The sequence below is a fragment of the Parasteatoda tepidariorum genome, chromosome 6, assembly GCF_982258835.1.
Source record: "Parasteatoda tepidariorum strain Cologne lab strain chromosome 6, Ptep-v5.0, whole genome shotgun sequence".
Taxonomy (NCBI): Eukaryota; Metazoa; Arthropoda; class Arachnida; order Araneae; family Theridiidae; genus Parasteatoda; species Parasteatoda tepidariorum.
The window spans coordinates 93,664,585-93,676,130 of NC_141760.1; the positions used below are offsets into that span (position 1 = coordinate 93,664,585).

The 11,546-nt window shown below is 26.9% G+C and overlaps 1 protein-coding gene across 1 annotated transcript; it reads right to left on the reverse strand.

Moving 5' to 3' along the window:
• Nucleotides 1–1,091: 1,091 nt before the first annotated feature.
• Nucleotides 1,092–10,291, reverse strand: LOC107453448 (uncharacterized). The gene is made up of 4 exons (XM_043044870.3): nt 9,808–10,291; nt 8,869–8,919; nt 6,060–6,521; nt 1,092–1,336 (listed from the first exon to the last, which is right to left on the reverse strand). The coding sequence occupies exons 1-4, from the start codon at nt 10,105–10,107 to the stop codon at nt 1,292–1,294; spliced, it is 858 nt and encodes a 285-aa protein (XP_042900804.2). The 5' UTR covers nt 10,108–10,291; the 3' UTR covers nt 1,092–1,291.
• Nucleotides 10,292–11,546: the final 1,255 nt, after the last annotated feature.

Consider the following 11,546-nt stretch of genomic DNA (forward strand, 5'->3'; position numbering starts at 1 on the left):
TATATGCTAATGAATGAGACAAAACATCGCTCATATCACTATATCTAATATGTCACTTTGATTCTTATAAGTTAAGTTTACATTGTTTGTTTAGATTTTATATTGTGTTGCATTTTCATTTTCATGAGAGTAATCTTTATATCTAAAATAAATATAAAAATATACTAAATTCACCAACAACAAAAAAAGGTTTGAAAAGAAAAGCTTGCCAAAAAAAAAATTTTTCATTAAAAATTGTTTCCATAGCTTGAGTTTAAATATTTTCACAAACTCAGAACTTAATTTTTAAATGTGCAGAACAATTTATAAATGAAATAGAATAAAATTTTCATTTGACAATTCACATGTTTAATGCATTTAGATTGTAATAACATAAAAATATTTTGTGGGCATGATTCCAGAAACTACCAAACTAAAAATTTGCAAAAATGTGATTATATACCTAATTGGTTACCTAATAATACCGTTAATACCTAATTCAATTATTGGTAAAGCACATCTTATCGTTACAAATAATTGAAAATTTCACTTTTGGTAGTATACCCACTGTTTATATTAAGGTTTGAACAACAAATTAAACATAATATTTTAGCAAAATGTGCAATTTAGCAAAATTAAATAAATGTTTTTCTAAATCTTTTGAAATTTTGAAAGTTTAAATTATCGCTAAATCAAAAACAGTCTTAAAAAACATTGAGGAACTGATACAAAATTTCAGAACATTTTATACTTAGAACCTACAAAGTTAAAACTTCTTTCAGAGAATCAAGAGAACTATAAAACTCTTTAATAATGTGATACGTTTAAAGATGAGTTTAAAAAAAAAGAGTAATAATACATTGTAATGATATTAAACAAATTAAGTGTTCTGTAAAATTTAAATTTAATGCAGTTTAATGTTTTTAAGTGATAAGTTAAATTAAATTTGATAAAAAAAAAGACTCATTTTCTCTCAAGTTCAAATTTTGAATCTAAATACAAACCATTAAATTAAAATCACTCAAAATTATAATCACAAAGTAAAGCCAAAATTATAATCAATAAGTAATTGTGTTTATAATGTAATTGTGTTCAAAAAGGAAAAACAATGATTTAAGTCAATAAACATTTATTGAGCTAAAGGTAAAAAAATCACAAATTTTAGCTACACAAAGATTATATACAAACATAAATGTTTCTCTCATCTACAGATAAAATGAAAATAAATAGGAAAATAAAACAAACTTACAAATGTACAAATATTGATGATTCAAATAGAAGTAAAGACTGTAAAGTTATTACTCAGGTTGTATTACCAATTATCCAGAAAGTCAAATCCAGTTTTAGGAATAAAATCCTACAACAAAAATTTTTAAATAAAATCAATAAACAAATATTTTTGCACATTCTAAAGATTTAACTATAAAAGTAGCATAGAACAATAACTGTTATATTTTAAAAATTAAAAAAAAATTACATAAACTGAAATATGTTAAAAAACTGAAGCGAAAAAATTTATTTGAAAGTAAAAATAATTTCCATTGCTCCATAGTTGGAATAAAAGAAAGGTTACCATGTTTTAAACTCCTATGTTTTCATGAGAAGGAGCAATGTGTTTTGGACATTCAAAACATAGAGACTTTTCTTAAATTTCAACTATGAAGTGAAGAAATTTTTTAACAAATTTTAAACAAATTGTATGTCTTTAAAATAAATAATTTATTTTCTGCTAAATGACTTCATTATAATATTCCTCAGGTTACAACTAACTAGACTAACAACTTTTACTAGAAGTTATTTTTTATGATAAATGACTTTTTATTTAAATATTTTTTTAGCATTAATTAAAATTTTGCATTATATAATAACAATTATCAAGTAACATTCTCATACATTTATAGTCTATTTAAGAAAATAAAAGTAGTACACAAACTAACTCGATAAGAAACCATTTTAATATAATTAAGCTTAGTTTGTAAGACTCTGAATTTCGAGCACTTGAATATCTCCTCACTTCTGGACAATATACATTTTAACATTTATAAAAGTACATAGTGTGTAAAACATATAATGTATTAATATGATATGACATGAGAAGCGAATTCGCCACAACAAAATTAATGTTTTTAAACTTAGTCAAAAACATCAAACAAGAGTTTTTGATTATTATTATTTCTTATAGATACTTCATTCTTCTTTAAGATTATGATAAGATAGATTTAGATCATACAGGATATGTGTAGTTACATTTTTGTCAATCGGTAGAAATAATTTTGATGACAATTACAAAAATCCATCCTGTTTGACTTATAAAAACAATTCTTGCATTTTTATAATTCTAGTCTTACTGAGCAAAGCAACCTTGCAATGAATCAAGACCCACACTGAGTGATTATTTCAATAAATAAATTTTCTACAAATGTATTGTCTATCTTGTCATTAAAAATTGGAATAATTTAATGGCACATGTTGCAGCTAGAGTAAAAATGTAGTACTGGCATGTTTTAAAATATTTATTTTATTTGCATAATCTGAATAAGTCATCATACCTGAACATTGTTGTTGACAGAGTACATTCTGTAATGCTGATGATTTATTTAAATAGGGAAGAGTGTCAAGTGCTTTTAACAGAATAATAAATCCTGACAAACTACTAATACTGAAAAATATTAATTAGATTAACAAGTTGGAGAGTTCACACTATTGTGTTGTTCTTTACGACCCCCCAAAAGCTACATGTTACTGAGTATTTGATTTCTGAATTTGAAAGAGTCAAACGTCAACTAGATCCATCATCATTCAGTTTCACACGTTTTAGTTACGTGCTACGGACGAACCGTAAGTGACAAATGAACATTTCCTAAACCAAGAAGAATCAAGACTGTATTAAAAGAAAAATAAGGCCAAATGAGCAATTGAAAGGGTAGTATTATATGGCTGCTCAGTATATATAATGACACATATAGTAATGTTTAAGAAATATGTCATTAAAAGATGTACAATGAACATCATTAGAAAGTTTAGGGGGTGGTACAAAAATTAGAACATTTTTAAGGTAAAATAATTTGCAATTTTATTATTTAAAGTGAGTTTGTTATAAGAGTTGAGGAGATCAAATTAAAAGTATGATAGCCAATTAGATAAATAACTTCATTTCTTACAAAGAAACAAAATTTCTGTATCTATAAAATGAAGATAAATGTAAAGATTTATAAATCATTATAATCTTACAATGCCCAGAAAGCTAAAGTTTACTGAGTATTTGGTCTCGAAAATAAAAGAGTCAACCGTCACTTAGATCCATCATCATTCAGTTTCGCAAAATTGTAAAAGTGCTATGGACTGACCATAAATGACCAATGAACATTTCATAAGTCCATTCAAAAAATTAAGGCTGTATTAAAGGGAAAAAGGGTCCAAATGAGGAATTAAAGGGGTGGTAACAGTAAAATAGTTGTTCGGTGCATATAATAACACATTTAGTTACATTAAAGAAATGTGTCATTAAAAGCTGTCCAATGAACATCATAGGGAAGTTAGGGGGATGGTACAAAAATCAACAGATTTTTTGGGTAAAATAATTTGTAATTCTATTATTTAAAGTGAGTTTGCAATTAGAATTGAGGAAATTAAATTAAAAGTATGAAAACAATTAGATAAATAACTGTATTTTTGACAAAAAAAAAATTCTGAATTCTGCAGTCATGTTAAAAACTAATTCTACACTATTTAAATTTTTTTAATGTGCTTACTTTTTATTAATTTTAAGTTATTTTTATTATGTTTAGAATATACATACTTATAATTCTTAAAAATCAATTTTGAACTGACATAATGGTTTTAATTTACAAGGGAAAGTTTTTTTTTACTCTTATAATCAAGGTTTAAAAATTAGTTAGCAAAAAAGCTATCGCATTTTAAAAATGACAAACTGCCAATCCATTCAACCTTTTTAAGGGGTTAATTTTTCTCATCACACCAGATAGATAAATACTTTTAAAACAATAATTTGCATTGCCTTTCAATAAATGAAATTAACCCTTTTTATTCATGCACGGAAACTATTTATTTTAAGGCTGCATCGGAAGTAGAGAGATGAAGTAATGGAATGACAAATGGGTGTTTTTTAATTACCAGTAAATTTTTTACATTTGATTAGTATTAAAAAATTACAAATTTTTCTCTTTCTGTTTATAATTGGATACAAACCTGTGAAAATATTATTCCAGTTTTATGAAGGCACTGGTGGTATAGCGAAAATTTCTTGTACATTTGCATCGTAATGATGAAAGAGTGATTAAAGCATAGATTTTAAACAAAAACTTAATTTATTTTCGAGTAATATTAAAGTTAAACAAATATGTCCATATTAAATAAAAATAAAATAGTAAGTAGCATCTCCTATGATAGACATGAAGAGATGTATTTTAAACATGATGCAATTCTTGTGAATATGAGGTAATTCTTGTAACAGTTAGACTGAGGGGCAAAACCATCCAGTCCTAATGCCAAGAATTTGAAATAAGCAGTAACTGAATAGTTTCTAACAGGTGGGAAGAGATCCATGGTTAGCAATGTATCAATAAATAAAATAGCCGAAAACCAAGTCGACCAGGTGTTATTAATATTAAATAATCTGGCTACAACTTAAAAGACCATGAGAATTAATATAACCCTGGAACTGAAACATTTTTGTGATTAGAGAATTAAAGTAGCTTAACCCACTGACGGTTCTGCACGTAAAAATGCCGCATTTTAACCTGCAGTCTTCTCTGCATAGCAAAACCGGTTTTCCCATGTTAACTGATAGGGGAACTGTGTGTAGGGGAGAAACATTCTCCCAATTTTGCCCATTTCCTTAACCGCCAGTGGGTTAAGGAATAAAGAGTTCAAAATAGATTTTAATATTCAGTTCAGTCACAACAGTGAATTAATAAGTTATACATTTGTATTAAATTAAAAGTTAGCCGTTACATTAATTGTTAAGAGAATCAAATACTTTTTTTTTTTTTGCTTTTTATAAAATGTAATAAAAATTAATTAATTTGTTTGATTTAATAAGAATTGGATTGAGAATGATTAAAAAAATTAAATTTATGAAATTAAATTAAAGAAATTTCAAAAACTAGTAAGAATTATGTAATGCCTATAATGGTATCACACACCAATAAATGTTTTCATCTTTCTCTATAAAATTTACATAAACTTCCGTCTTTATTTAATTCAATTAATAGTTCAGAAGACAAGAAAGAAACATTCAGCATTTCACAAGAAGTTTAAACTTAGTTTTACTTAAGCTTATGAACATAGTTTACTAGAGTGTCTAAAATGAAACATGATGAAATTTTTGTAAATTTTATAACAGCAATAATGGGCAAGTCATTTATTATTGATTGATGATTTATTATTGATAAGATTGATGGTTTATCATTTATTACTTGTTACAGTTTGATCATGTATTTAAACCTAATGAAACTATATATATATATATATATATATATTATATACAGTACAGATCCTGTTATCCGGAAATCAAAAGCCGGAAAACCAAAAAACTGGAACGAAATTTGATAAATTTTCCCGCCATTTTTTTTAAAAAAAATGTTTTTTTCCTCATTAAATAATCATTAGTGTATTACTTCATTGTTTTTTCTTCTTTTTAAGAATATTTCCAAATATTTTTTTTTTTTTAGTTGGGTTTAACAATAAAAAACGGCTTTTTGTAGCGATTCAGAAAACTGGAAAAATCAGTTATCCGGAATAGCGATGGTCCCGATCGTTCCGGATAACCGGTTCCCTACTGTATATATAGATATATATGCATACAATATTTCAATTACATCAATTTCAATAAATAGTCTTATACTTTGTAACATCTATTAATCCTTTTTATAGATGTGACAAAGAACAAAATATGCATAATGAAAGAATATTTTGAATTAATAGTCCCAAAAAAATTGACCGTTAATTAAAAAACATCTTTTCACTTTTCCATTACTTCAGCTGATCTCTTTTGCTCATGATTTAAAAAAAAATAACTACATTTATATTAGTACACAATATTTAAAAAGTATACTTACATCAATATCTATGGGTAATGTCTTATACTTTGTCACATCTATTGATCCTTTCAATTCAAGAGACATACGAGGAGGAACAGCAGGCTTAGCTTCATCCCTTTGTTTCCTGAGAGCTTTAAGCTCTGTACTACCCAGAGTCTTAGGTAATGATTTACGTTTCATAACTTTAGCATAGATTGGTGTTTCATTCTGAGAAGGGGGAGGTGAAGGTGTGACATGAGGTGGTACAGGAGGACTAGCATGCGGAGGTACAGGAGGTGGAGGTACTTCGGGTCTTTTAATCGTTGATTTTTTCACTTCCTCTTCTTTTTTGGGTTCAGTTTTCTTGGGAGTTGCTTCTTTATCTGTCTCTTGATTTTCGGTGGATGTAGGTATGCAGGAGGCATCACTCACTTCCGCAGTTTTCTCAGCAGTTTGCTCGATTTGTTCTTCAGTTTCATCGTCGTCTAAACCAAGTTGACTCTAAAAGAAATGTCACAATATGAAAAGTGTAGTGAAAAAAATGTTAAGTGACAATTTATGGAATTTAAGAAAATTATTTTTTAGTGTATAAACACATTAGAAAGTTGTTTACTCAAAAGAGTTTCATTGAAACTTGATTTATTTGAAAACTTGAGTTGAATATCTTGTAATTACAGCATTGAATTTTGAAATTAGGCAACAAAATAATAAATTTAACAAACTTTACAGAGAAGTTAAACAGAAAGGATAAACATAAAATAGAATATTTTGATTATAACATTCTAAAATGGAATATTTTGAAAAGATTATATTAAAATAAACATTATCTAAGAAATATTGCTAACATTACAAACCTTAAAGACATTATTTAAGTAGATAACTTTTGTTACTATTCTTTTTTTTTTTCAAAAATATATATTAATTAAAATTACAAAACACAGTCAAGTTAAAACTTTTAAGTATAAAGAAAAGCTTACATACTTTTCTTAAATTAAGTAAAATTTACACACAATAATTTCTTAAAAAAAAGTGACTGCACAGTAACTTTAAAAAATAAATCAAAACAATTATTTAAAAAAAAAAGATTTTTTTATTTTTAATTGCTTTTAATAATAAATTGGTTATCATGATCCTTTATGAAGATCTTGAACAACCATAATTACTAGACTTCACACCGGCAATGAAAATTTAGTGGTCGATTAGGACCACTTAGGAATTCAGTAGTAGTCCAAAAACTTACAATGATAGACAAACATGAAAAATTTAATTATGCAATTGTATAATCATGTTATGGTACACAACAAAAATTATTTATCACCATCTATTACACTTCAAAACTAAATAAGGTTCATTATCCTTAAATGATTGAAGATAAGTACTTATAAAAATTGAGTGAAATAAAGCTAAAACAATATTAATAAATAGATTTAACATACAGATTAAAACACTGACACAAATAAATACATGAGAAAAACAGAAAAAGTAAAAACCAACAAAATATTATATTAAAAATTAGTTATCTAAAAATTCAAGTTAATTTTGAAGTAAAGTGCAGAATCTTAGTACATGTGTGGGAGACTATAATTTTTAGTTAGAGGTGTTTTATTTTGAATACACACAGGAATCTTAACTTTGCTGCTTATGAAAGAATTATGTATAACTGTTGAGTATGAAAAGATTTAATATGTCACTGGAATCAATTTTAAAAATAAATGTATTTATTATTGCTGTTCAACTAAAACTTCTAAAGTGAACAAAGATTGGCATATTTCAAGGTATTTTGATGGAAAGAAATAGCATACACATTTTTTAAATAGCATACATCATATTATAAGTAACTTTAGTATCTTTATATTTAATCTATTTATTATGGTTTATATTTTATGATATGCAAATTTAGCATTTTTATGATATTCGTATTTAGCATATTGTTTTTATGACAGTGTTGAGTATTTTTATGAAATTTTCAGCAGAGATGTAACAAAACTGTCACCTGGATAATCACTGGATATAGATTTTCAATTTTTTTATTAATGAAATGCATGTTTGGTGTTTTTAGTAAACCATAGTCCAAATAAACTTCAAATTTAATAGGGTTGCAATATTTGATTCTGCTTCCAGCATGTGACGAAAGCGGTAGCAATAAAAAAGCACCTAAAGTTGTAGGCAAGGAAAGAAAAAAAAAAGATCAAACAGCTGGCACATAGCAAATCAGTTTGGAAGCATTTTTTTCCTCCATTTTTTTAGGGGTCTTCTGATCTTAAAAAGTTTGAGGGGGACCCTAAATTGATAACACCTAAATTTCATTTACACAAGGTTATGATGCTATTATTGATATTTTATAATGCTTAGAATGAACATAATTATAATACATTATGCTCAAAAACTATGCTATTTATTTTTTAAATACACTTTGTTTTAAATAAACATTGAGTGCCAGGGTCCACCATCAAAAAGGAACAAATGGAATTTTAGTTCTAAGTACAGTTTGACACCAATCAATGTTAAATCTAATTGTAAATTACCAATGACTGATATGTCATTACAATGAGACAAACAATTGCCCATAAAACTAAATTATTCTATAAAAATAACAAGAAAAAAATCTTTTAATATTCAATTAAGTGTGTATAAAGTTGAAAAATATTATTAAAAAAATTATAATTAAATATTATTTCATTTCATTTACCCAAATTTTTCACTGAGTTAATTATTTATTAATGTTATTAAGTTCAAAACTTTTATCATCTAACATGATGAAGAGCACATTTTTAAATTTAGTACTAAAAACAATCTATAATATTATACAGTTAAACTATGATATAAAAAAATAATAATAAACAATCACCATTGTTTCCCAGCAAAAAGGTGAAGAATGTTCATCTCTCCATGAGTTACCCTGAAATGGAAAGAATGTAAGTCAAAAAGAACTTTAACAGAATGTGAATTAAACTAAAAATATATATTAAAAACATCAATAAACATTACTTTTATTACATTAAATCAGAAAAAAATAATAAAGAAGTAACTTGAAAATTTATGTGATTCAAATCACAACAGCAAAGATCCTTGTTATTATAAATAAATAAATTTTAAATAATAATTCAGGGATTTTTCTTTTCAAAAAACATTTGTCATTATTACATTTGTTTACTAAAAGATTTAACATACATATTGCATGAATTTTCATCATTTATTCTATGTAAATAGATAGAGAGAAAAAGAATAATATTCATTTTCTTTTAAAATTAAGAATTAACTGATAACCTACAATTAAAAATACAAGTCTCCACCAGGTATCGTGAAACTAATTTATTGAGTTCCATATTTATAACATCAAATATAATAAATAATAAATGAAAAGGTTAGTGATTTAGACCAAATAAAAAAAAAGGCAAGTAATATTTTCATAATAAATGTTCCCTGAAATTCAAAAATATACAAAATATTTTAAAACACACATCAACAATAAATTTAAAGGCTTTAATAGACAGAGAATTATAAAGCCATTGTCAAAAACTAATAAAAATATTATTATTCCCATATATTACAGAAATAATTCAATTATAAAATATTTTTGGTAACATTTTCATTAAAAATATTAATAAATAAAAATAATATTTTCTGATTCATTGAGTATAAATTTCATTCAATTTTTTGACTTCATAAAATGCAAATTATTACTAAGTTGAATAACTTGTAAATACCAACTAAAACTATGACACATAAATTTGCTACCACTTAAATATAGAAACTAAATAAATTTCTTCTTCGGAAATAAACTCACAAAAGATTTCGTAGAAACGTTATCGTCTTCAACTATAATTTTTGCACCAGGACGTATCCGAAGCACCGGAAAATACTCTACGTTTAAGGAATTTTCTGGTATATCTTGATACATTTTAATGGCTTCAGGTTTTACAATTGCGTTCCATAGCATATCATTTTGCTGCTCATGATTTAATTCCTCCCAATTACAATTAAATCCTTGTTTCAAATTTTTAATATCTGCCATGAATCGGCTTGATGTTGGAGTCATAGAAGAGAAATACTCTTCCAGCTTTTCTCGAACACTAGACTTTGCCATGATTATACTACAAAATGTAATTTTTCTAGTATCACTTTAAAAACTGCAAACAACTGTCATAAAGAATTAAATCGAAAAAGATAAAATCGATTCATGTTTCCTCAATTATGAAAGATGAAATAAAAATGAATTACTAAATTTTGTTTTGTTTTTGCTTGGTGGACAGTTACAGTTAGTTACAACTAATTTTATTATACAACCAGCTTATCACTTACACTTACAGCTTAAATTAGTTTAACGCATCAATCGAAATCCTTCATATAGGCTCAGAATGGAATCTGCGGGTAAAATTAGATGTTTCAATTATTATTTAACTATTAGGCAATTATTCAAGCACTAAAACCAAAAAGAAAAGCATAGTAACATCCTAGTGGTTAGAGCATCAGACCAATCTGAAAGCCCCTATGACAAACTTCGTTGTTGTAGTTGTGGTTCATTTACGTCGCACTAGAGCTGCACAATGGGCTATTGGCGACTGTCTGGGAAACACCCCCGAAAATGATGAAAGACATGCCATCACAATTTTGATCCTCTGCAAACGGGATGGCACCCCTGCTTTGGTAGCCCGATGACCTGCGCGGGAAATCAAGCGGGACATTACTCTCTTACCAGAATTATTTCTGTGATAGCATTCGATGAACGAATACCACTAGTGGATTTATGCTGTTTAATTATATATGTAATTTTTGCTCATTATATTTTTCCTTAATTTTTTATAGCATCTCGCTCATTATTTTTTTTTTCTTCTTCAATATTGTTTATTGACCGGGAGACTGTTTGCTTCACCGTATTTTTTTTTCTTTTCTTTTGAGCAGTATAATTTTAAACAAATCAACTGTTTAATGTGGAACATCTATCGCTGTTGACGAGCTCATATCACGTCCGGGTCACCAATGAAGGGAATTTAATTTTAGACTATGTCAACTTTCGTGTATCAAAAGGAACTTGAAATAAAGTTAACTTGTTTTACATACTAGCGAATTGGCATTTAATATTTATAATGATAGTTATGCCACAGGTCCAACACACACACACCTTAGGTTGCTTGCAGGTATCCAATTAAATCTTATCCGAAAATTCAATCAGCGTGATAATAAATCAACTAGTCAATCAGCGTGATAATCAAGTATCTTTAACAGTAGAAATCACATGGTTGGTAAGACCACAGAAATTTTTCATTCCCGCGATCTTACTAACATGGCGTATTATCTCCCAGCGTATTAACTACATGTCGTATTAACTCCATGCAGAATGATATGATTTCCTTGGTCTTCTTTTTCTTGAGTTGCAAGTGCCTAATTTCTCAAAACTAGTTAACTAACAAGTAATTTTTATCTCTTTTGATTCTATACCATTTTCGTGCTGCCAAAAAAAGCTGAGAAAGAGAATTATCTTTATTCAAGATTACAAATGTTTAAATTCTCCATCTGGAGAGAAGA

What these genes read in the sequence shown, in the direction of transcription:
- LOC107453448 (XM_043044870.3), bottom strand. Translation starts at nt 10,107, where the DNA reads ATGGCAAAGTCTAGTGTTCGAGAAAAGCTGGAAGAGTATTTCTCTTCT. An exon ending in ACGTTTCTACGAAATCTTTT is followed by an intron (nt 8,920 to 9,807) that starts GTGAGTTTATTT and finishes TTTCCATTTCAG; the next exon opens with GGTAACTCATGGAGAGATGA. An exon ending in CTTTTTGCTGGGAAACAATG is followed by an intron (nt 6,522 to 8,868) that starts GTGATTGTTTAT and finishes CATTTCTTTTAG; the next exon opens with AGTCAACTTGGTTTAGACGA.